The sequence below is a fragment of the Oncorhynchus masou genome, chromosome 15, assembly GCF_036934945.1.
Source record: "Oncorhynchus masou masou isolate Uvic2021 chromosome 15, UVic_Omas_1.1, whole genome shotgun sequence".
Taxonomy (NCBI): Eukaryota; Metazoa; Chordata; class Actinopteri; order Salmoniformes; family Salmonidae; genus Oncorhynchus; species Oncorhynchus masou.
The window spans coordinates 54,777,142-54,804,559 of record NC_088226.1 but is presented as its reverse complement, the minus strand read 5'-3'; the positions used below and the strand labels follow the sequence as shown (position 1 = coordinate 54,804,559).

Genomic DNA, 27,418 nt, shown 5'->3' with positions numbered 1-27,418 from the left:
TAGGAATGTTCTCCATCTGGTTTGACATTGGGAATGTTCTCCAATAGTTCAGAGGATGTTAAGACACAACGTTCTCCTGTGAGAATTTCAAAACTTCAGCAAAACGTTTACACCAGGTTTCTTCATGGTTCTATTTAAAATCATGTTTTCTCAAATTGTTCTGACAACGTTAAGAAAAAACGTTCTTCTGTGGGAATTTCAATACTAACGTTTAATTTCAGCATAACGTTTTCTACAAGTTTCCTAATGGTTCTATTTAAAGTCATGTTCTCAGAATGTTTAGAGCCGTTAAGAAACAACTTTCTTCTGTGGGAATTTCAGTACTTCAGCATAACATTTTCTGCAGGTTTCCTCATGGTTCTATTTAAAGTCATGTTCTCAGAACATTAAGAAAACTTTCCATAGAAACCACAAGAAAGCATTAATAACGTTGAAATAACGCTATAAGAATGTTATTTAAAAACATATACATTCCATTCTCAGCGTCAACAAAACTCTCTCTGTCCTCTATCTTGTTCAGTGTGTTCAGGTGTGTTGGCCACGCCCATTATTTACACTCCTAGAACAAGCAAAATGTTCACTTCTGTTCTCAGAATGTTAAAGTTTTACCAGTCAGGAAACTTATGGCTTCGTTCCCAGAACCAATGGGAAAGAAAAAGCGTATGTATTCACAACCTCCAAAGAACCAAATGTAGTAGTAGGGCAGGGTTTAAAAAAAAACATAACTTCGTAAAAACCAACATAAAAAACACATTATTAACTATATTTTTGAGCATATCTTATAGAATCACGTAGGCCTACCTTACTGTCATCCTTCACATCTCAATTATGTTGAAGGAACATCAACATCAACTTCTGTTTCGAGTAACTTTGTTTTAAATCAGGCTGCTTCTTCTCCAATAGTGATCTCCTGCCTACTGAAGTTCATACATGAAGTTCACTGCCCCTATCTCCCCTGTTATGTGTCCACATACTGTAAGTTCTCCAAAACTGTAAAATTGTCATTTGGAAACAAAGTAGAAAATTAGTATGTGATGATTTATGCAATGTCTTCACCTCAGACACATATCTACTATGTAGCATGAGCAGCATAGAGGGGGGAAGGGGGGAGTAGAATTCCACCCCATGGCATGATCCTTACTATGGGAGAGCTGAAATGTCAGGCTGATAAAAAAGACTGAAGGACTTGTGAGAACAATATACTGCTCTACTTTCTGTCCCTTTTCCCTCCTCTGTATGTTACCATGGCAGCAGGGGGTGCGTAGCAGTCATGTGAATAGGAAGCTGATTGGATTAAAATACTTTGTGTGATCAGGGGTCAGGAAAACTGCACATGCACTAAACGCACCATAAACAGATTATATATATATATACACAATATATATACAGACACAGGCAGACACACACACAACATACGTACACACACATTCACGTTAAGTTCATAGAGCATAGCATCCAAATTTAGTCCACAGTGACATAGACACAATAGGCAATGCATGCCCCGCTTACTTCATTAAAGAAGTTTACTGCAAAAAAGACTTACAAACAGGGGAATAGGTACCCTTAGTACTTTAAAAAGCAGCAGCACCTTGAAATGTATGACATCCGAGCCACATTCTGTAGTCTTTGTTTGAGTGGAAATTCAATGACAGATGGATATTTCAAGCTTATGAAACATGGATTCAGTCCAGACCAGGAGCCTTACTAGACAGGATGTGATGATATAAAGGCCCACACACACAACTGTCCTGTGTAAATTACCCTGAGTTTAAATGTGCATGTGACCCTGAAACTTACATGGAGTGGTATCAGTTTTTACTATAGTAGTACAAGGCTCTCTATTGTAGTTCTACAACAATATAAAACAATTATATTTACTATAATGGAAAAATATAATTTTAGAGACTATTGTCACTGTTGTCACCCACTGTTATGGATGATGTATGATGTGACAGTAAATGGGAGTTCCTCCTTTCCCCTGGTCAGTATTGAATAATATCAAAATCAATCCATGTCATGCAACCAGTGTGTCTCCTCCCAGCTGTCCTGATGCTTCCCTGTCCCTTCCTGTTCCTCTTCTCTCACACTCCCTCCCATCCAGGCACATGGAGGCAGCAGCTGTACGGCAGTGGACGGGGTCGTAAAAGCGAGGGCCGAAAGAGGAAGTAAGGGGGACCTTCTGAGTTATTACCCTCCAACGTACACACGGGGGCCTGGGAACTGTCCTCTTCTCACAGAGGACCACGGTGCAGCGTGGAGCAGGGCTGTTCTCTGGCCTGCTTCCCCCATCACCCTCTGTGTACTTTACCATCCCATCACAAGTCCCCAGCCGTCATAGTGAGGCATGAGAGTATACAGTATGGACAACAAGACAGTGTTTTATCCATAATAAAACCATTTGCTTACCTTTGCTTTACAACAGATTTGTTCCCACCATGATCACATGCAGGTACTGTGTCTGTTGCTGTGTGACCATAAACACACATCAAAATGGGAGAATTTATGGCAAAGTCACAGGCCTGGCAACAGAAATAGAAAATGTGCACTATGTACTTTATGTCTGAATCGGTCAGATATTAGGTCACTGTCTGCCATTATATTGGGTACACCGAGATACAGACCATTTACAATTTCACCTGACTGTGGAGACCTATGGTTCTTGTGTTGAGAGGGTCATGCACCATCTGAGTTTATTAATAGTGTCCTATGTGGATCCCTGGCCTCTTCTCTGAGCTAGAATGGTGAGGTGTGAATACCAGTCATGCCTGTCCTCTAACAACTCCTGAATTTATGATACAATTAACCCCCGCCTGGAGAAACGACAGGCTCGCTCACTTTACACTATCTCTAGGCTAGTGGCAAAGCCCCACATTTATTTTTAGATACCCATACCCAAGGTATAACAAAACACAAGCATGTGTTTCCATATCTGTAAGGTCTCTTTGTAAGGTCTCCCATGTACTGCAAAAGTGGTTAAATTGATAGATATTCAGCGCTGTATAGTTCTGCCTGACAAAAATGCATACAGTTACATTGTTTTTGATGTTCTGACTTGTAATTGGCTCTAAGAAAACTAAGTGGGCTCAGACATGTTCCTTAAAGAATTTTAAAAATGTATCCCCTAGACTTGCAATTAAATCTGATCTTCATATTTAGCCTCAAATCCAATATGGTGTCCAAAATCCAATATGGCTACCATAACAACTTTGATGGAGGTTAAATCACCTGTAAATATGTTTTTTATTTATTATTGTGTACAACACTCACGCCTATAAATACTGTTGGTGTGAATAATTTTTATTCTGAATCCAATATGTCCAACATGATTACACTCAAACACTGTTGCCTGATTGTAAGTAGCCCATGTTAGTTTTGTATTGTGTTATTCTGTCTTTAAAATGGTTTCGTAAGGCTCTTGGTACATCTTATCTAGGACTATGAGTGGCACTGCCATGACTATGTTGTGTTTGAATAGCCAAAGCCAACTAGTTTTTCAATGTGTGTTCCTGCTTTAATCTCATTCACACACTTACAGCATATCAACAATGGTAAATTTCACAAAATATAATAACAAGCCTTTCATGACATGAGCACACATTAGCATAACCAAGTTACAGGAAAGCAACCATAGTACAACAGTTAACTACTCTAATAGTTTATATGTATAGCCCTCTTTTCCCCACTACAACTAAGTATGCAAGGTTGATTCAAGGTCTTTGAGGTGACCAGGACATGAGTGTGTCCTTAATGGGTGTGGAGACAAAGTAGCCAGTAGTGGTTGTATTTCTGGGGCCTGACCATCAGCAAGCGGTGGTTGTAGTTCTGGGGTTTGACCAGCAGCCAGTGGTGGTTGTAGTTCTGGGGCCTGACCAGCAGCCAGTGGTGGTTGTAGTTCTGGGGCCTGACCAGCAGCCAGTGGTAGTTGTAGTTCTGGGGCCTGACCAGCAGCCAGTGGTGGTTGTAGTTCTGGGGTTTGACCAGCAGCCAGTGGTGGTTGTAGTTCTGGGGCCTGACCAGCAGCCAGTGGTGGTTGTAGTTCTGGGGCCTGACCAGCAGCCAGTGGTGGTTGTAGTTCTGGGGCCTGACCAGCAGCCAGTGGTGGTTGTAGTTCTGGGGCCTGACCAGCAGCCAGTGGTAGTTGTAGTTCTGGGGCCTGACCAGCAGCCAGTGGTAGTTGTAGTTCTGGGGCCTGACCAGCAGCCAGTGGTGGTTGTAGTTCTGGGGCCTGACCAGCAGCCAGTGGTGGTTGTAGTTCTGGGGCCTGACCAGCAGCCAGTGGTGGTTGTAGTTCTGGGGCCTGATCAACTTGCACAGCTAACTGGTCATTCTGTGCAAGCTGCAGCGACAAGGGTAGTATCCTTTCTGTAAAAGTGAAAGGGCTGTCACAAACAGACCTTTTAATGTTGAATGTGGCAAAAAGTCTTGCAGTTCACATCCTACATATTTCTTTATACTCCTTTGGAAGTCAGATAGGATTATAATTAGGCTGATATTAACTGTGGGTGGTTGACATTGATTGCGGACTGGAGCATGCCCAGCAGGAGATGAGGAGAGTAACTGAACCGGTGAGGGTGAACTCAGGTTAATTAGAGGTTACTTGGAGTGTAGGTCATAGATTATGACTAAGAATCGTTGGTTGTGAGGGACGAAGCACAGCTCCACACACATATACATTTAAAGATGATCCCTGGGCTTTGATGAACAGTAAAAGGGTTGCAGAGCAGGTGGAGCTGATGAAGCATGGTCCACAAAGACCACTATCTCACAGTCAATACCCTGCCGCCATAAATGATCACATACAGCAGGTTTTACCATCCTACTGTGCCTCTTGTTTGCCATAAATGGCATGTCCGTACAGGGATGTTGGGATTACTGTAGTTTCCCAAACCAATGCATGAGGCACCCCAGCTTGAATGCTCATTCTTCACGTGAGTCCAGTTCAAGTGTAACATGGGCTGGCCAGCCAGGGTTGGTAGCAAAATAGGTACATATGAGAACAATGCACGGCAGAACTTTCCAGACAGCATTTTGGCTGTGGAATGGCCTCCTGACATGTGGCAGTCCAGTTCCATGGTGTCTCTGTCTCTCGTAACTGCCTGAGGGGAGGAGTGATGGTGGAGTGGGCCTATCATGGACAGTTCTGGGAGATTCAGGATAACATTGACATTTGGGAGGTGCAAGTCCTATGACATGAAGGCCCAATAAGTTGATGGTATTTCTTATCAAATGAGTGTCAGGTTGTGTTGGTTCATTGTAGTGAACCATGGCTTGTCATGTGTGGTTGCATCCTCCACATACACCATAACTGTCACCAAGTCAACATATATGGCAACTCCAGGCCAGACAGTCAGGATAGTGGATATGATTGTCTGGAAGAAGCAATGCGGCAGGTCAACCTGCACCGGAACATCCTAATGTACATCACAAATGCAGTGAGCCAGCATAAAGTCATGTTGGATTCAGGCAAATGTATTGGACTAGCAATGAATCAAAGCTCACTTCTAAATGATAAGGTAGGTGACTTAAGAGCCTAATCCTGGAAGGGCAAGTTATATGGAGGCGGTGCAGCCAGCGGGTTTCTCCACGCGTCGCGCCGACAGAAACAAACATCTTTCTGGTAAGAAGAGGGGCGGGGGCGTATGCCTTATGGCTAGCGAGACGTGGTGTGATCACAGAAACATACAGGAACTCAAATCCTTCTGTTCACCTGATTTAGAATTCCTCACAATCAAATGTCGACCGTATTATCTACCAAGAGAATTATCTTCGATTATAATCACAGCTGTATATATTCCCCCCCAAGCAGACACATCGATGGCTCTGAACGAACTTTATTTGACTCTTTGCAAACTGGAATCCATACATCCTGAGGCTGCATTCATTGTAGCTGGGGATTTTAACAAGGCTAATCTGAAAACAAGACTCCCTAAATTGTATCAGCATATCGATTGCGCAACCAGGGCTGGCAAAACCTTGATCATTGTTATTCTAACTTTCGCGACGCATATAAGGCCCTGCCCCGCCCTCCTTTCGGAAAAGCTGACCACGACTCCACTGCTTTTAATCAGGGCAAGGTGACTGGTAACATGACCGAATACAAACAGTGCAGCTATTCCCTCCGCAAGGCTATCAAACAAGCTAAGCGTCAGTATAGAGACAAAGTAGAATCTCAATTCAACGGCTCAGACACAAGAGGTATGTGGCTGGGTCTACAGTCAATCACGGACTACAAGAAGAAAACCAGCCCAGTCACGGACCAGGATGTCTTGCTCTCAGGCAGACTAAATAACTTTTTTGCCCGCTTTGAGGACAATACAGTGCCACTGTCACGGCCTGCAACGAAAACATGCGGACTCTCCTTCACTGCAGCCGAGGTGAGTAAAACATTTAAACGTGTTAACCCTCGCAAGGCTGCAGGCCCAGACGGCATCCCCAGCCGCGCCCTCAGAGCATGCGCAGACCAGCTGGCTGGTGTGTTTACGGACATATTCAATCAATCCCTATACCAGTCTGCTGTTCCCACATGCTTCAAGAGGGCCACCATTGTTCCTGTTCCCAAGAAAGCTAAGGTAACTGAGCTAAACGACTACCGCCCCGTAGCACTCACTTCCGTCATCATGAAGTGCTTTGAGAGACTAGTCAAGGACCATATCACCTCCACCCTACCTGACACCCTAGACCCACTCCAATTTGCTTACCGCCCAAATAGGTTCACAGACGATACAATCTCAACCACACTGCACACTGCCCTAACCCATCTGGACAAGAGGAATACCTATGTGAGAATGCTGTTCATCGACTACAGCTCGGCATTTAACATCATAGTACCCTCCAAGCTCGTCATCAAGCTCAAGACCCTGGGTCTCGACCCCGCCCTGTGCAACTGGGTACGACCTCCTGACGGGCCGCCCCCAGGTGGTGAGGGTAGGTAACAACATCTCCACCCCGCTGATCCTCAACACTGGGGCCCCACAAGGGTGCATTCTGAGCCCTCTCCTGTACTCCCTGTTCACCCACGACTGCATGGCCACGCACGCCTCCAACTCAATCATCAAGTTTGCGGACGACACAACAGTGGTAGGCTTGATTACCTACAATGACGAGACGGCCTACAGGGAGGAGGTGAGGGCCCTCGGAGTGTGGTGTCAGGAAAATAACCTCACACTCAACGTCAACAAAACTAAAGAGATGATTGTGGACTTCAGGAAACAGCAGAGGGAACACTCCCCTATCCACATCGATGGAACAGTAGTGGAGAGGGTAGTAAGTTTTAAGTTCCTCGGCATACACATCACAGACAAACTGAATTGGTCCACTCACACAGACAGCATCGTGAAGAAGGCGCAGCAGCGCCTCTTCAACCTCAGGAGGCTGAAGAAATTCGGCTTGTCACCAAAAGCACTCACAAACTTCTACAGATGCACAATTGAGAGCATCCTGGCGGGCTGTATCACCGCCTGGTACGGCAACTGCTCCGCCCACAACCGTAAGGCTCTCCAGAGGGTAGTGAGGTCTGCACAACGCATCACCGGGGGCAAACTACCTGCCCTCCAGGACACCTACACCACCCGATGTTACAGGAAGGCCATAAAGATCATCAAGGACAGCAACCACCCGAGCCACTGCCTGTTCACCCCGCTATCATCCAGAAGGCGAGGTCAGTACAGTTGCATCAAAGCTGGGACCGAGAGACTGAAAATCTCAAGGCCATCAGACTGTTAAACAGCAACCACTAACATTGAGTGGCTGCTGCCAACACACTGACTCAACTCCAGCCACTTTAATAATGGGAATTGATGGGAAATGATGTAAAATATATCACTAGCCACTTTAAACAATGCTACCTAATATAATGTTTACATATCCTACATTATTCATCTCATATGTATATGTATATACTGTACTCTATATCATCTACTGCATCCTTATGTAATACATGTATCACTAGCCACTTTAACTATGCCACTTTGTTTACATACTCATCTCATATGTATATACGGTACTCGATACCATCTACTGTATCTTGCCTATGCTGCTCTGTACCATCACTCATTCATATATCTTTATGTACATATTCTTTATCCCCTTACACTGTGTATAAGAGAGTAGTTTTGGAATTGTTAGTTAGATTACTTGTTTGTTATTACTGCATTGTCGGAACTAGAAGCACAAGCATTTCGCTACACTCACATTAACATCTGCTAACCGTGTGTATGTGACAAATAAAATTTAATTTGATTTGATTTGATACCACAGTGGGGGCAAGTTGTAGAGTTAGGGAGAGGATGTTAGAGTCCAGGGTTGGATTTTCTTACCTTTCGTTGGAGCCTCCTAGTTGTCTTATTGATCCTCAAAGAGGCTTGTGACTAAGAATACTTGGTGTTGCCATGCCAAGCTGTCTGCTGCCTTTTTATATATCCAGATAAAGGTGTTTGAGTGTATATGGTGGCATATTGGATTCTTAACATACAGTAGTTGACACACACAAAAATAGTATTGAGTACAGGTCAGAAGTACAGTACACAAATCTGAAAAATGGCTCTCATTTAAAACATGTACAGATACAGATCATTAAACAAACATTTAATGGTAATGTGGCAGCCATATTGGATTTGGAGTCAAATCTAGGGGGGCCCCCTAATGTAATTGCAAGAGTAGGGGCTAACATATAACATCCACAGAGGAGCCTTTGACTGGGAAAAATGACAATTTTCAGTGTCTGAGCCCACTTGCCTTAGAGCTGGTTACAATGGCCATAACATCAAAAAACATGTATTCCTTTTTCTCAAGCAGGACCATACCACAGTAGGTTGGTGGCACCTTAATTGGGGAGAACGGGCTTGTGGTAATGGCTGGAGCGGAATCAGCGGAATAGCATCAAATACATCAAATGGTTTCCAGGTGTTTGATGCCATTCCATTTGCTCCGTTCCGGCCATTATTATGAGCCATTCTCCTCTCAGCAGCCTCCACTGGCACCATACAGCACTGAAGGAGAGCAAATTTGCAACCAAAAAGTGAGGTTTATGTTCATCATAAATATTCATAGTTGATATTTCAGACTATTGTATCTGTGTGTTTACAGGTCTATATTTCCAAGATGCATTAAGATATCCTAATGTTGTTGTTTGTGTATGTAGTGCAGACAACTGACTACTTCCTCATTTTTTGCAATATCAGAGCTTGCGATATTGGGTTACATGAGCTTAGGTCACTCACCACCCCTCCAGCCAGGCATTATTCTGCACTGTTTGAGTTAAAAACCTGTTAAGGCTCGGGACAATACTGCCCCCTTTGGATGAATTGTGTGCCCATAGTAAACTGAAAAAAAATCTGTCCAAAATTGCTAATATATGCATATAATAATAATTATTGAATAGAAAACACCCTAAACTTCTAAAACTGTTTGAATTATGTCTGTATGAATAGCAGAACTCACAGGGCAGCCAATCTCCCAAACTAGTTTTCTCATCCAGAAAGTTGGGCCAACTTTGACGTCATCGCCCCCACCCTTCCCAACCAGCTAGGAACAGTTTCTATGTCTTCCGGGAGATGTCCTCTATCAGTAGAGCGTTTAATTGTGCAAATCCCGCGAGCTTTGACCCTTTGGCAGGCAAAATTGTGAGTGTCGCGAGAAAATAGATGCACGTTCGGGCGCGAATTGTACAAAGTCATTCCTCCGTTCCAGATTGTCTGAGAGGAATTGCTTTTGTCCGGTTGAATCGCCAATTGTTTTGTACGTTAATAACATCCTAAAGCTTGATTCTGCACTTAGTTTGACCAGTTTAGTCGACATATAATATGTAATTTTGAAGTTTTGATGCGCAACTGTTCGGGACCAGAAGTAATTTTGGATGCATTTCAACTGGAACTTGAAGCATATGCTAATACAAAGACACACGACTTGAAACCAAACGATGTTTTGGGTAAGTATGACTCCTTCCACTACATCCTGATCGAAGACCATCAAAGGTAAGGGAATATTTATGTTGTAATTTTGTGTTTCTGCTGACTCCAACATAGTGGAGAAATATTGCTTATGACTGAGCGCCGTCTCAGATTATTGAATAGTAATAGATTTCTGTCACGTTAAAAAGTAATGTGACAAAGCGATTGCATTAAGAAGCAGTGTATCTTTCTAACTATATGTAGTCAAAGTTTATGATGTGTATTGCTGTTATCTGGCGTTATCTGGCGGAGCTATCTATAATTTCTCCTGACATTTTTTAGCATTTTCTGAACATGGCGTCAATGTAAACGGAGATTTATGGATATAAATTGCATATTATTGAAAAAAACATAAATGTACTGTGTAACATGCCTATTACTGTCATCTGATGAAGATTTTCAAAAGGTTAGTGAATTATTTTTCTTTTAATCCTGCGTTTGTGATTGCATCTTTTGTTCGACAAAATGGCTACATATCGTCTGTGTCTTTGTGGTGGTTTGACATACATATGTGCTATGTTTTCGCCGTAAAACATTTTAGAAATCTGACTCGCTGGGTAGATGAACAAGGTGTTTATCTTTCATTTGAGCTATTGGACTTGTTAATGTGTGGAGGTTAAATATTTCTAAGAATATTTTTGCATTCTGTGCGCCACTTTTTGAGTTGAGGGGGTGGGGGTGGGGGTGCCCTTGGGGAACGTGTAGCGTGAACACGTTAAGGGGGTGTGTAAAAAATATCTAGCACTTTAACCATTTTAAAAATATTTTTATTTTTATGTGGGAGACCTTAGTGAAAAACATGGCTGTGCTTCGGGAAGGGGACTATCAAAAACCAAAGCCCTTTTTGAGCATTGGCTACTAGCCTACTCAGTGTGTCAAACTCGCACACACAAACACGCACAAGTACAAACACACACACATGCACTCAAACACACACCATTGCATTCACTTGCACAAGCCTGATAAACACTCGCCACTGACTTACAGCACCAGTACCATTTTATTTTAATTTTTTCTCTCTCTTCCCCCTCCCACTCCCTTCCTCTCTCACATTCTCACCCAGTCAGTGTGTTAGTGTGGTTAAAATGTCATGGACTATGGTAAATTAGTTTGACCTCAGTGTACCCTGGGGCTAGAGAGGCAGGGGGAGGGATCTGGCACTATGAACTCCAACTTCAGCCCATATACCAAGTCAAATGACTCCAACATACACATGCATTTGTTATGGTGTATTAAAGAGGTCCTGGTATTGACCTCAGGACTCCCCATATTATTCCTCTAACTAATCTGCTCCAGTCACATCAGCTTCAACCCTACCACCCTACAAGCAGACCTGGACCCTGTGGCAGACAGTTCCACATTTCATGTCTTTGAGCCTCCGGGTCATAAATATTACTTTGAGAAATAAACCCTGCAGAACCCAGCTCACACTGCTGGGGCCATCCTTTTCCCACAGTGCAGTATAAATAGCCCATGATAGAGTAGGGTGGGGTGACGGCAGGGCCGCTCAGGGAAGATCCCATGCACAGCAGCACATTCTAGCCCACCTGGCCCTGCCAGCACCCAGGTCACCTTTCAGGACCTATTCCTCCTCTCCCACTTCCCCAAAGAACCTCACACCTTCAAACTGCTTTCCTGCCGACCACTGCTTTCTCCACATCCCCCTTAGCAGGACCCATTTGCTCTGAAGGTATCCAGCCTATATCCTGCCTGGTCACTGGGTCTTTGGTTCGCGCTCACTGACCATCTAATCCTGACCACTGTGGAACACCATGACTTGGCACGTTGGCACGCCAATGACAGCACAAGCACAAGCCTCATGCACTGCTAACCAACTTGTTCTGGTGAGGTCTTGAAATCAGCAGATTTGCATGCATGAACATCAAGTGAAATATGATATTGTGTGCTGCTGTAGAACCTGATGGAGTTTTGTATGGTATTTTGTAAAAGGTCACTCGCTGCATATCTCAATCAGTGTGTGGAGACAGTACGGAGACCAAGGTCTCAGGCCGCATCTCTTATCTAATGGACATTTACCCTGCCCCCTATGGACATTCATCATTGTTACAGTTGTAAATATGTATATACAGTATATATATATTATTTTTATTATTGACTTCTGTTTTTGACCTGCACTGTTGGATTTCCGAGCTTATGAGTTCCACTGCAATTACGTTTGCGACCCTGTGCATGTGACTAATAAATTAATCTAATCTAAATGTCAAATCTTACAGGAAGGTCAACCAAAAGAATGCTGTGGTAGCCATCCTGGTTGTGTGCCTTGAATTCTAAATAAATCACAGACAGTATCACCAGCAAAGCACCCCCACACCATCACACATCCTCCTTCATGCTTCACGGTGGGAACCAACCACACATGCGGAGATCATCCATTCACCTACTCTGCGTTCCACAAAGACACGGCGGTTGGAACCAAAAATCTCAAATTTGGACTCATCAGACCAAAGGAAAGATTTTCACCGGTCTAATGTCCATTGCTCGTGTTTGCCCAAGCATTTATTTGGCCTGCAATATCTGAGACTGGTAACTCTAATGAACTTGTCCTCTGCAGCTGAGGTAAATCTTTTCTGTGGCGGTCCTCATGAGAGCCAGTTTCATCATAGTGCTTGATGTTTTTTTGCAACTGCACTTGAGGAAACTTTCAAAGTTCTTGACATTTTCCGCATTGCCTAACCTTCATTTCTTAAAGTAATGATGGACTGTCATTTTTCTTTGCTTATTTGAGCTATTCTTGCAATAATATGGACTTGGTATTTTACCAAATAGTGCCATATTCTGTATACCACCCCTACCTTGTCACAACACAAGTGGTTGGCTCAAATGCTTTAAGAATGAAATAAATTCCACAAATTCACTTTTAACAAGGCACACCTGTTAATTGAAATGCATTCCAGGTGACTACCTCATGAAACTGGTTGAGAGGTAAAGGGTGGTTGTATTTTGATTTGTTTAACACTTTTTTGGTTACTACACAATTCCATATGTGTTATTTAATAGTTTGATGTCTTCACTATTAATCTACAATGTACAAAATAGTAAAAGTAAAGAAAAACCCTGGAATGAGTAGCTATGTCCAAACTTTTGACTGGTACTATGCATATAAGATGAGTAGAGCAGTATGTCAATATTATTAAAACATTATTAAAGTGACTAGTTTTCCAATATTAAAGTGGCCAGGGATTCGAAGTCTATATAGGGCAGCGGCCACGAAGGTGCAAGGTTGCATAACCGGGTGGAAGCCGGCTAGTGATGGCTATTTAACAGTGTGATGGCCTTGTGATAGAAGCTGTTTTTCAGTCTCTCGGTCCCAATTTTGATGCACCTGTACTGACCTCGCCTTCTGGATGATAACGGGGTGAACATGCCGTGGTTTGGGTGGTTGATGTCCTTGATGATCTTTTTTGGCCTTCCTGGAACATCGGGTGCTGTAGGTGTCCTGGAGGGCAGGTAGTTTTCCCCCGGTAATGCATTGGGCAGACCGCACCACTCTCTGGAGAGCCATGCGGTTGCGGGCATGCAGTTGCCGTAACTAAAAGGATATTGGGTTTGAAAAATACTATGAAATTGTGAGATGTTTTTTATTTTTATTGTGTCATCGGGGGCCTCCCGGGTGGTGCAGTGGTTAAGGGCACTGTACTGCAGCACCAGCTGTGCCACCAGAGACCCTGGGTTAGCGCCCAGGCTCTGTCGTAACCGGAGGGCAAATCTTGTCTCTCATCTTCTAGGATCTTGTAACTCATCTAGTCCTCTAACTGATAGCCACTGTATATCCACAGTATAGCTGTCTGTAAGTCTAAACAGGTCAGTGACAGGTCGGTGAGAAAGGGGTCATAATCGTCCCTAAATATACCCGTTGCTTCCTGTCACCCGGCTCCCATTTCACTTGAAGGAACATTAAGATGGGTGATGTTTCCGGCATGGTGTGCGTGAGGGGAGGGGAGGGGAGGGGAGGGGGGGGGGGCATCGACACTTCAACACTTTAGGTCCACTGTCCTGTGGTCTTTGATCTTTGTTGGTCTCTGTTCTGTCGACCAGTCTAGGATGCCACAATGAGGGGCCATGTTTGATGAATGAGGTTAATTAAATAACGCTAGCTATCACTAACTGTATAACAATTTCTATCCGTTTGTATGTATTCACCTCTGTTTAGTGGATCAGTCCTAGGCGACATGTTTCATAGATGAGTGTAGTGAATTACATGTAAACAACTCCACTAGCCAACTAAGCCCCTAAAGAACGTTACTTCCTTCTAGAATGACAACTGGTGATTTTGTTTCCCACGGTTATCAAATCGGGGTGGGGGAGTTGTGGTGTGAGGGGGGGGACCAATCCATGGCAATTACTCTGCAGCCCTTTATCTGCCCCTGACACCAATGTCCATTGCTATAAATCTATTGTCTGACAGCTGGAGTATTCCTGATGATCACTACACTGGTGTGAATTGCACTGCTCCAATATCGATTGACAAACACACATGTTGAATCTTCAGTACTATACATGCACAGAACTATACAGAACATTTCAATATCTATTGGCCTACATCTTCCTTAATTGAACAGATCAATTTCTTTATCTTAATAGCTTGTATCCTTGTTTTGCCAACCCACATCAGGAAGTGGGTGCTACGGCCTCAAAGACGAATTGTTCAGGTCATCCTTTGTGACACTGCACTGTTCAATCAAAGACTCTGAAGTGAGTGGGGTAGTTTCCAGCTATATGTCCTTGGTTATTAAAAATACTTGAGTTTTTCGTGAGAACAATAATTAGTGAGCATGTGGCAGCCAGACACCAATGCACCAAGTTAAAGCAGAGAGACATAAAGCAACCCGTATTCTAGTAGTACATCCATTGTTCAGAGTTGATGCTGAGGTATGATGGCACGTGTTATAGCTGACCAAGTAGGGGTTTTCCAACTCTATTATGATGTATTTATTTATTTTATTTATTTTCTCTTAAGTCCCTGCTTCTTTTTCCTCAGTGCAATAGTAATGAGGAACTGCAGTAATCGGCTAGTTCTGCACATGGCTAAGCTAGAGGCCCACACTCTCATACACACTTCGGAAGGCCACATCCGGAGTTACATCATATGAATACAGTACACTAGACAGTGACCGTATGTAACGTTTCCTTTTACATTACTTTTGACACATATGACCGCAGACTCCATTATGAAATGTATATCATAGTACCTGTTTAAGTCTGTGTCATTTTCATGTAACTTGGGATTTTCACATTTGGGATAGAGTGTATTTTCACAAGGCCAACTCATGATTTACCATTAAACTCTTTTGATATTTTTTACTTGCGTGAATTGTTTCTACAGCAGTGAATTTGTGTCCTGGCTGTTAAAAGAGAATATATAGTGTTTCATGAAGCCAGATGGGAGAACAGAGAGAAAGAGAAATGGATGTTACTGTAAATGAAGGAATAGAAAGCGAGCAAATGTGTGATCAGTTTTGTTCGTTTTTTTGTGCTTTACCTAACATTTACCCTGCAGCCTTAAGGCTTGTCTTGACATTGATTACAGCAACAATAGAGTTAGGTTGAGAGAATCCTGTTGGGTTGTATCACTGCCTGGTACGGCAACTGCAACGCCCACAACCGCAAAACTCTCCAGAGGGTGGTGCGGTCTGCCCAACGCATTACCGGGGGAAAAACTTCCCGCCCTCCCGGACACCTACAGCACCCGATGCCATAGGAAGGCCAAAAAGATCATCAAGGACATCAACCACCCGAGCCACTGCTTGTTCACTCCGCTATCATCCAGAAGGCGAGGTCAGTACAGGTACATCAAAGCTGGGACCAAGAGACTGAAAAACAGCTTCTATCGCAAAGCAATCAGATTGCTAAACAGCCATCATTAGCACATCAGAGGTGGCTGCCTATAGACATAGATTAGGAATCACTCCACACTATTCTATGGTATCTTAGTCAGTTTTAAATTGTGTTTACATATTGCATCACCCATTTCATATTAATCTACTGTATTGTATTCTATACTACACCCCTGACTGTTGAAAAGTCAGTCAGTCTCCAGCACATCAGAAGCTGCTGCCTATAGACATAAATTATAGACATAAATTAGGAATCACTGGCCGCTTTAGTAATTTTGGGGTGGCAGGTAGCCTAGTGGTTAGAGTGTTGGGCCAGTAACCGAAAAGTTGATGGATCGAATCCCTGAGCTGACAAGATAAAAATTTGCCCCCGAACAAGGCAGTTAGCCCACTGTTCCCCAGTAGGTTATCATTGTAAATAAGAATTTGTTCTGAACTGACTTGACTAGTAAAATAAAAAATGGAAGATGATCGCAACAGTCAACAAAGAGCTATTTGAAAGATTAAACCATCAAATTGTTTGGGTTGAAGACAACTGAAGGCGATACTTGGTAAAGTTTGCCACCCCCCCACATTTGGAAGATCTGTCTTGCCGAAAAAGGTTATAACCAGAAAGGTTAACTACAGTATTCAAAACACTAATTACCAACACATCTGGATTGGAGGGGTGAACCCACAATTTCAATTGATCCATTTTAGGTAATAAGCTTCTAGTGTTAACGTGCATAAAACCCTGGCTTTTACAGGAGCAGAAATCAGTGAAGCAGAATTGGAGCTAGCAACAGTAGATGGGCCAGGGTGTACATGCACATTTCCAGATATCATCAACAGTAATACAATCAAGGCACGGCATAGGAGAGGGGAGCTCTGCAGTGCTGATTTATGACATCTGAATGTGCATTAGATGGCAACAAGATCATATTGTACAGCAATTTCATCAGGTAACATGAATACAAAGCCGGTGAGAGGTGGTTAGAATGGGATGGGAGGCCAAAAGTCTGTGTAACCAATAGAGAGTCAGAGTCCCGACTGTGAGAACAAACATAGTCTGTCCCACTGAGTAAAGAAAGTTCGTAGTCAACAAAGAAACTCATCTCATATGTATATACTGTATTCTATACTATACTGTATCTTAGTCCAATGCCGCTCTGACATATATGTATATATATTCTCAATCCATTCCTTACTTAGATTTACGTGTTTTTTGGGTATATGTTGTGAAACTGTTAGATATTACTGCACTGTCGGAGCTCGAAGCACAAGCATTTCGCTACACCCACAATAACATCTGCTAAATGTTGGGTTGTGCCGTGGAGGAGATCTTTGTGGGCTATACTCGGCCTTGTCTCAGGATGGTAAGTTGGTGGTTGAAGATATCCCTCCAGTGGTGTGGGGGCTTTGCTTTGGCAAAGTGGGTGGGGTTATATCCTTCCTGTTTGGCCCTGTCCGGGGGTATCATCGGATGGGGCCACAGTGTCTCCTGACCACTCCTGTCTCAGCCTCCAGTATTTATGCTGCAGTAGTTTATGTGTCGAGGGCTAGGGTCAGTTTGTTATTTCTGGAGTACTTCTCCTGTCTTATCCGGTGTCCTGTGTGAATTTAAGTATGCTCTCTCTAATTCTCTCTTCCTCTCTCTCGGAGGACCTGAGCCCTAGGACCATGTCTCAGGACGACCTGGCATGATGACTCCTTGCTGTCCCCAGTCCACCTGGCCGTGCTGCTGCTCTAGTTTCAACTGTTCTGCCTGCAGGTATTGGAATCCCGACCTGTTCACCGGACGTGCTACCTGTCCCAGACCTATTATTTGACCATGCTGGTCATTTATGAACATTTTAACATCTTTGCCATGTTCTGTTATAATTTCCACCCGGCACAGCCAGAAGAGGACTGGCCACCCCTCATAGCCTGGTTCCTCTCTAGGTTTCTTCCTAGGTTTTGGCCTTTCTAGGGAGTTTTTCCTAGCCAATGTGCTTCAACACCTGCATTGTTTGCTGTTTGGAGTTTTAGGCTGGGTTTCTGTACAGCGCTTTGAGATATCAGGGCTATATAAATAAATGTGATTTTTGATTTGCTAAACACGTGTATGTGACCAATACAATTTGATTTGATTTGATTTAGGTGGAACCCCTGAGGAGATCAATTTTCTCCCCCTGGTGTCTCCCCCTGGTGGTCCCAGCTCTTTCATGAGGGGTCTATAGGGACAGACGGACGTCCTGGATTTAATGTCTATGGTCCCAACAGCAGGGGTCCTGCAAAGTTTCTCTAACAGGGTGTGAAAACAAACAATGGGATGAGCTCTGTGTTTAGGTCATGAGTCAGTGATTTACACCTTGATCAGAATGATGTGACCATAATAGCCTGCAATAACTGTTGTTAGTATCTGTGAATATAAAGTAATTCAGTTTATTGTTATATTAGAGGTTAAATGATACCAATAAAGTGCTGCTCTTGTTCTCACACCTCATGATGGAAGTAGGCTATGATATCACAAATCACAAGACAGCCTATCTTATACTGTATGACAAGGCCTAAAATTATTCAAATTTATAGCCTATCACACCAAATAAGGTAGGCTACCAGATTGCACTGTGACTGCAAGTTTATTGATGTTGCTTATTTGTTTTACTAATCTGGTTATTGAAAGTAATATTGTTCATCAAAACAACATTGACAGTAAACACTATGGTATAGTTATTGAAGGGAAATATTCTGATCACCTTCATGAGTCAGAAATACCAGTAAACCTGCCAATGAGGGCAACCTGTAGTAGTACAATTAGGAAAGTGTGGGAGTTAAACGGCTGAACGGAAAAGCGTCAACATCTAGGCCCATGTGGGGAGAGAAAAAAATCTATGAACGGGTTAAATTTCAGTCATACGAAGCTTTGAGAAGTAGAAAATATGTGAAAATTCCTCCGCCGCGGCGACAGAGAAAAATATAAGTCGAAAAGTGGAATTCTAAAACAGTTCCACAAGTACAAACACAAAAATATCTCAGTAATCAATTTGTAATGCGATGTTGGTTTGGTGAGTGTCAAGTGTACTTTCAAATGTGCCGACACTCATATATACTGCTCAGATAGATCCTCCTCTGTAACTTCTGCGGAGGAATCGATTTTCCTCTGAGTGACTTCAGCGACGAGGTGAGGAGTGAAGAAACGGAATACAGTCTTTTATAGGAAAATAGAAACAAAAACGAAGATTTTAAAGTAAAAACAGACGGGGACGAAACAAGGGGAACGGGGCCTTTATTATTTTAACTCCGTAATAATATTGTTCTTGACGACACATTTAGAAGTTTAGTTCACCTCACCGGAGACAGAGCTCAGCCTCGCGCTGGTGACTCTATGTGGATTTTACAGAAAATATGGGCCAATTACCCGTTTTCTCTTCGGGCAAAGTATTAGTCATCGTCGTCTGCTGTGTTCGACTTTCTTTGGGTAAGTTTTGCTTTTGATACATTTCTATGACCTAAATCTTATGCTCTCGCTAATTACTTAGCATCTGTGCTGGCATGGGGCGAAGCATCTGCACACGCTTCTGCATAATAACAGGGGCTGATTAGGCGACTTTTGGATCCAAAGTAACACATATCGACATTAATACTTTGTCACGTGCCTCTTTAGCATCAGTTTAGTAACTTTGTAACAAATAAAGTTGTCAGTAGCAGTTCGCGACAAGGTGAAGAATGGGAAAAAGTTACAACACAGCTGTACTGTTTTGTTTGGCAGTTTATTCTTTAGAGTACATTGTATACGTCTATCTTAAATCTAGTGTAACCGACAGTACACACACACTATCAAGTAAGATTTGTGGATGGTGTTTAATTACAAATTATATTTAGTTGCCACAATTTAGTTATTGACACCTATGCTCGATGTCTCGCAGCGCTGCCCAGATGTTAGTTAACCAGCGCGCTCGCCCAATATATTTAGGGTGAAAGGAATTCAAAATTGTTTTGTTGTGTTAGCTACAAATAAATATATATTTTGTAATTTGAGTTTGATGGAGTATAGATTTTACGTTTTTGTTGTTTTTTTTTGTTAGTTTTGGGCGTGTTTTTAATGCTTATTGCTGATTGGCTACTTTTGGCTCATATTTTTTATGACCACAACTATACCATCACATATTGATGATAATCACAATTCTCATAACTCTAATACAATACTTTTAATCGTTACACAATGAATAATTGGGCTAATAGCAATGATACCATACTGATATTGTTACTATTACTATCTGGTCAGTACCATTATTGTTCCTTTGTGATAGTTCCCAAATTCAACAAAGTACTGCTACAGACTCAAAGTCATAGCACAGAAATGGTGGTTAATAATAAAACACATTAATTCCAGCCAGGTAATGGACATAAACATAAAAGTGATTACATGAGCCATGTTTCTGCCTCGACCTCATGTATGCATGTGACAATCATTTCTCACGATTGGGACAGAGGCCTGACACAAAATAACACAAGAAAAGTAAAGCTGCTGCATGCAGGAGAAGAAGTGGGTGGAATGTTCCTGTTGGTGTTTCACATTCCTCCCTCTTTCTCTCTCTCTCTCTGACCCTCTCATGCTTTCTCTCTCTCTCCCTCTCACACGCACACACTCACTCACCTAGCCACTCTTACAGCATAGAAATCGGCGGTTGCCTCCCTATTGTGTCAAGCAGATGATGTCCCTTGAGGATGAAGCTTCTGACTTTTTTTGTGGCACATGACTTGGTGCTGCCTGCCTGCCTCCACTGCATGGGTCCATGGCTGCATGCATTTACTCAGTCCTGACAGCATGCCTGTGCAATGAAAAGCCCAGTGATTGTGCCTGTTACTGCATTGCTTGTTCTGCAGTCTGACCCATGCTGGAGCCTGGTGTGAAATGTGATTTATCTGTGACATGCTGCGCCCTCCACGTGGAACAGAAGCTTCTGTTTATTGACCTGCCTGCATTACTGAGCTGCTGAGCACTGGCTCTTCACAATGCCGGTGGAGGGCACAGTGGTCGGAGCATCAGTTCATCCCAGCTCAGTCTGCCTCGAGACAATTTTAATATTTTTCTATGTTTGTTGATTCTCCTTAACCCATTCTCCTCCCTAAGCTATATGTACATATTAGAAGAAAACACATATTTTTTGCCTGTTTCATTTGGTTGTTGTAGTAGTAAATTAACTCAAATTAAAGCAGCAAAGAACAGCTGTGTGATAAGAACGGGATAGGAGTGTGCTCCAGATAGGTTTTTAGTCGAGTAGAGGGGAGGCGATCTGATGGAAAGGGGGACTTGGTGTGATTAATGTGAGGTGCTGCTGTGAAGAGTGGGGGTGATTTACAGAGGGTTGTGACTGCACTGTTGAGCAGGTTAGCAAATTAACAGAGAATTAAGATGTCCTACATTCCTGCCTCAGCAGAGCTCAATAATCCCGGAGCTATGTGGGCAGAGCGCTGGTGCCCATGTCCACGGCGCCACACTACACCCCAGCACTGCAGTGTAAAGGCCACTCTGCCTGCAGAGGATGGCCCTCTGTATACATAGATTTAGATCAGGGGTGATAATTCTTCTTCCTAATTGTAACAGCAAAGTTATCCTCAGGACTTTACTATTGCGATTGGAACGGGGCAATTTGTAACGTCATCTCCCTCGCTGTATGTGACCTACTAGTCCAAGTACAAACCCAGCTTGATGTTGATGCTGCTGTTTTTGTGGGCCACAGACATAAGTAACCCTCGGGCAAAGTCGTTTAGCTTAGTTTCTGTGCATGCTAAGTCAACTAGGAGTAGTACTGTTGACCAATCACCGACGAAGGGGCGTAGACTTCAGTTACCGAACTTCGACTTGCCTCAAGATGTTTTTTTTGTGTGCACAAACTGCTGAAAAAAAACTTCCAAAGACAAAAATTAACCAAAACATCACACAATTTAGTCATAATATATGCGAAAAACTGTTTCAATTTGGAAGCATACAGTAAGCTGTGCAATGACGGGGCGGCAGGGTAGCCTAGTGGTTAGAGGACTAGTTGGACTAGTAATCGGAAGGTTGCAAGTTCAAACCCCCGAGCTGACAAGGTACAAATCTGTCGTTCTGCCCCTGAACAGGCAGTTAACCCACTGTTCCCAGGCCGTCATTGAAAATAAGAATTTGTTCTTAACTGACTTGCCTGGTTAAATAAAGGTAAAAAAAAAAGCTTTAGCCCCAAATAAATTAGCCTATGATATTACTGCACATAAAGACCAGGGAAGTTTCTATATTGATTTTTTTTTTTAAACGTAAGGTTCTGCAAACCAATATTTATTTATTTATTTAACTTCTTTTTTTGTACTTTTAACCTTTTCTCTCCCCAATTTTGTCCAATTTGAAGTTACATTCTTGTTCCATCGCTGAAACTCCCGAAAGGACTCGGGAGGCGAAGGTCAAGAGCCATGTGTCGCACTGCTTCTTGATACACTGCTCGCTTAACCCAGAAGCCAGCTGCACCAATGTGTCGGAGGAAACACCATACAACTGGCACCTGAAGTCAGCTTGCAGGTGCCGGGCTCGCCACAAGGAATTGCTAGAGCATGATGGGACAAGGACATCCCGGCCGGCCAAACCCTCCTTAACCTGGACGACACTGGGCTAATTGTGCGCCGCCTTATGGGTCTCCCGGTCACGGCCAGCTGTGACACAGCCTGGGATCGAACCCGGGTCTGTAGTGATGCCTCAAGCACTGCGATGCAGTATCTTTGACCACTGTGCCACTCAGGAGACCCCTGCAACACTTTTTAACAATAAAATATAACAACAATAGCTTAATTGTCAACCCAACATGCATGACAATTACTGGATTGGTTGCACATGAGAATATTTAGAATCACAACATGAAAAGATGAAACAACTTATTTCTTGAATACAATCTCAGTAGACTATTTGTGCTTTTTAACAAATCACTGCAAATTATGTTATAAGATGATACTCATTTGTTCTATTGTGAGACTCTGTGGAAAAGAATTGGTGGAAAATGTTAGTCTGGAGCCCTGCCATGGCAACAGTTTGCTTGTCGTCTGTTAGATATGGCTGCACTGTCGGAACTAGAAGAACATGCGTTTCGCTACACTCACAATAACACAGTAGCGTGCCGTGGTTCTGGGGCCTGGGCCTTCAGTGAAGTCCTACACAGTCCCACCCGAATTAATCCACCTCTTATTACCATCATTATGATGCCATGGCTCTAGACACTATACATTTAGACAGAAAAGCAGTATAACCAGGCGTTGCGCCACCTTGAAATTGACATTTTTATTCAGAATATTGCAGGGGTAGAGTACAATACCTTTTCATTGTGCAGCTTAGTTGAGCTGTAGATCCACTCGGGTGTCCCCAAAAGTTTTCAAAAGCACCATTGCTTGTAAGTGCCCAGCCGTACTTTGGTGTCTCGTTGCTGCCTTGGTTAGACAACTCAGGTTTGCAAAGCCAGTGTGGCTCCAAACACCAAATCGATCGCTTGCAAATAATAGGCATTCCCAGCAGTACAGCGTGCAGTGCTTCTCAGAGCCTGTCTTTGTAGCGTCTACCTCTCCTGACAATGTCTAACTTTTCTTGAAAAGTTTGTCTTGAGAATGGCGTTATAATTATATCCTCGACCAAATCGATATCTTCTCCTTCCGCCATTGTGGGTTGAAAAAACAGTTTAGTAGTACGCAAATTAATTTGTTGATCAATTTCAGTTTCCTAGTTTTGAGACCTGCCCATATAGGACCTGCCTCTCAATATTGGTAATCCAATCAAAAGATGTGCACGCACTACGCCTGCTAGCTGGCTCCTGTGTAACACTGGAGCCAGCCAGCAGGCGTACAATAGCCAACTCTAAAGCTGATTGGTTGACACTAAATTTGAATTTCCATTCACTTTAAGCTACAAGCGCCCGCACTGTTGATTCTGAAGGCATGAGGGCAGATTTTAGACCCCTGGCAACACATGATGGCTGAATATGATTGGATAAAATATCTAACATAAAGACCAGCCCTCCAAATCTCAACCTGGGGCTGGAAGCAGTGCAACCAAGAGGAACACTATGAAATGAAGAGTGTAACTCTTACTCTGGGGAATAATTTAATACATATTTGTGGGAAAATATATTTAAAAAAAATTATATTCTGATGATGTTTAGGCCAGCAGAGAAGGCCTTGCTGGCCCTGACGGCCCACCACTGCAATAACATCTGCTAACCATGTGTATGTGACCAATAAAATTTGATTTGTTTTGCCAACGGATATGGGCTATAGCAATTCCAGGAAACTGGGTTACTTCCTCAGATGGTGCGAACAACTTCCTGTCCTCTCCAATATGGGACTAGAGCCTGTGCTTGGGGGCGCCCATTCTTGTGCACTCTTTGTCAGTCCGTCACTCATTCCCTCTCCGCAATCAGACTCAACTAACAGAGCCTTCCCTCCCTAGGGTTTTGTAGTGGTTTCAGTGACAAAGCAGTGGTGCGTGTTGAGGGAGGAACCAATGTGTGCCAGCCAGCTGCACAGCCAAGGCCCATGACCCTGACTAGACATACTCTTCGTTTGTTCTTGATCTGTTCTTAAACTGGATAGAGAACAACATAGTGCACAGAGACAAAACAAGAGAGAGGGAAAGAGAGCGAGCGAGAGATTCACTTCCATTTCTACGAATGTGGGGATTCCATTGTCTAGCCCACACAGTCTTGTCTGACCGCAGTCACGCATGCTCCTGCTCACACCACTACACATATGTGTCTGGCCTACTAGCCTGGCCTGAAGGACGATGAGTGTTTTAGTCATCTCATCTGTGTGTTAAATACCACCCCCTTCCTCTTCAACCAACCCCAATTTCCCTGTTTTCCTTAGCCGTCGGGTTCTTATCATGTCTACAATCCCAAGAAAATTCCCCTAAACCAGCTTTCACTGATAGAATAGGAGAGCCTCCATTAGGGAGAAGAAAGAATGTCAGTTGTAGTTACAATAGGCTGGTAAAAGTTATTTGTCAGCGGGGTCTGTGACGCGTGGTGCTATTGTTTGTTTGCTTGTTGGGTCTGTGTGAGAGCGGTGGGCTGAGCTGCGATGGGGGGGATCCTCTCCCAGAGCCTGGTCTGGTGGCCTGCTTCAGAATGGAAATTGAGTAAGTAGTGTTAGCCTGTCCCAAATCCTGTGAGATCATTATGCCTGGTGTTGTGACAGCGTGCGTGTATGTGGACTGGAGCTTGTCAAACCAGTCAGGGGAAAGAGATTTCTCCTCTGCTTACTCGCTCACTCTCTCCTTCTCACCCTTTCTCTCCCTGTTGCTCTTTTTAGCACTCCTCCTTATACTATTTGGATATCCTTATACTCCGTTGCTCATTGTCTACTGTCTTTATTTACCCCTATATATTTTGCTTCCTGCTTTCTGTCTATTTCTCTCCTTCGTGTCTAAAAAGTAAGAAATTGTGTCTGACTGGAGCAGTTTTTTTTCTGAAGTATTTCCTATTTAATGAGCCAATGTCAGTAGAGAGAGAGTGAAACCCCAGATGCGAACTTCACTGTTCAATCATGTGCATATTTTTGGCACCTCTTTTTAACCACAGTGACCACCAATGAGACGGCATAGGAAAAGTATGTCTGCTTCTAGAGCTTCCAAATACATTTTAGGCCTAAGTACTGTATATATTTTCTTGACATGCATTTTCATGCAAATATCTCATTAATAATCAATGCATAGCCTATTTATGCCTATAGGCTAAGCTATGAGCATTAACCGCGTATCACAAGTTAGCCTTGAATGATCAGTCATATGGAGATGAAAGTGAAGGATCCAGACAGGGAGTGACCGTATGATCTGTGATGTCTTACTGTCTTGTAGCATGAGTAATGGGGGGTATTATGTTCGTGGTCAGTCATCATGCAAAGTCACACATGATATCACAGCCTAGCTGTATGTAGCACAGCAGTATCTGGTGTGATATGTCAGCTGATATTTACTGGCCTTATGAGATGTGTGTCTTGCCTCAGGTCTTCCAGGCTCATTCTGTTGCTCTAAATTGTAGTGTGGTTGTGTTTAATACCATTGTTCCTAAATTTGATTTTAACCAATATCCGCTATGATTGACCGAGTTTATATCTGTGATTCTTGGACCTTGGAGTCTGATTCCAACCAGCACTCAGTTGTTGAAATGACTAGGCTTGTCCTTTACAGTCGAAGTTGCTCCAGATGTGTGTGTGAGCGTTCTTGTACTTCTTGCTTTCAGAGTGGTGCATACAATATGCGACGGTCTTGTCACAGGAAGTAGTGTTAATGCTGAGCGCACTTCCTGTGCATTGATGATGTGGCTGTCATGTGAGTATTGGCGTTGCTGTGAAGTCATTTGACCTGCCCTTTCTTCCAGGAAAGAGCGCTGTGTTTTGGGTTTCCCAAACTCTGTGCTGGGGCCCCCCCTGGTTGATTATGACAGTGAACCCCAGGCTAAGATTCAGACTAAGTTAAATCAAACATCAATGGAAGAAATGTAAATGTAAATGTAAGAGAACATTTATTTTGATCTTAAAACAGGCTGGATTGAATGGGCCTTAGTTTGCCCCCCCGCCCCCACACACACGCCATTCTAGGAGCTAATGATATTCACAAACATATGTTCTTTTCCTTCCTGTTATTCACATATATATATTGGAAGCCCATTGGACCGTTTCTTACCGTAATGCTAACAAAATGTGCACAAACTAATAGCAGAATCACAAAGTCAACTAACAAACTAATTGCAAAACCGTGCAAATCCAGCTCATAAAGTTGTACAAGCATAGCTAGTAGCTACCGAATGTGTACATGGAACAGAGGTGAGAAGAACGGAGGAGGGGGAGATAACACTAGTATGAATCACAAGAAAAAAATTGGAGCTTTCCAGGCAACTCATCCAGAGCTCTTTGACTTCTGGCAGAAAGCCATTATAATATTGCAAACATTTAGTAGTGAATATTTTTGTTTATTTGTATTTCACCTTTATTTAACCAGGTAGGCTAGTTGAGAACAAGTTCTAATTTACAACTGCGACCTGGCCAAGATAAAGCATAACAGTGTGAACAGATAAGAGTTACACATGGAGTAAACAAGTCAATAACACAGTAGAAAAAAAGAGTATCTACATTGTGTGCAAAAGGCATGAGGAGGTAGGCGAATAATTACAATTTAGCAGATTAACACTGGAGTGATAAATGATCAGATGGTCATGTGCAGGTAGAGATACTGGTGTGCAAAAGATCAGAAAAGTAAATAAATAAAAACAGTATGGGGATGAGGTAGGTGAATTGGGTGGGCTATTTTCCGATGGGGATGAGGTAGGTGAATTGGGTGGGCTATTTTCCGATGGGGATGAGGTAGGTGAGTTGGGTGGGCTGTTTACCGATGGACTATGTACAGCTGCAGCGATCGGTTAGCTGCTCAGATAGCAGATGTTTAAAGTTGGTGAGGGAGGGAGAAAAGTCTCCAACTTCAGTGATTTTTTTTTTTGCAATTCGTTCCAGTCACAGGCAGCAGAGAACTGGAAGGAAAGGCAGCCAAATGAGGTGTTGGCTTTAGGGATGATCAGTGAGATACACCTGCTGGAGCGCGTGCTACGGGTGGGTGTTGCCATCGTGACCAATGAACTGAGATAAGGC

At 43.1% G+C, this 27,418-nt stretch overlaps 1 protein-coding gene across 3 annotated transcripts in view; it reads left to right on the top strand.

Moving 5' to 3' along the window:
- The first annotated feature begins 18,613 nt into the window (after window positions 1–18,613).
- LOC135556469 (neurogenic locus notch homolog protein 2-like) overlaps window positions 18,614–27,418 on the top strand; it is a 55,502-nt gene continuing 46,697 nt past the window's right edge. For all 3 annotated transcript variants that reach the window (XM_064989702.1, XM_064989701.1, XM_064989700.1), the window contains exon 1: window positions 18,614–19,241. In XM_064989702.1, the coding sequence (XP_064845774.1) occupies window positions 19,169–19,241 (73 nt within the window). In that variant the 5' untranslated portion in view covers window positions 18,614–19,168. The remainder of the gene's footprint in view (window positions 19,242–27,418) is intronic.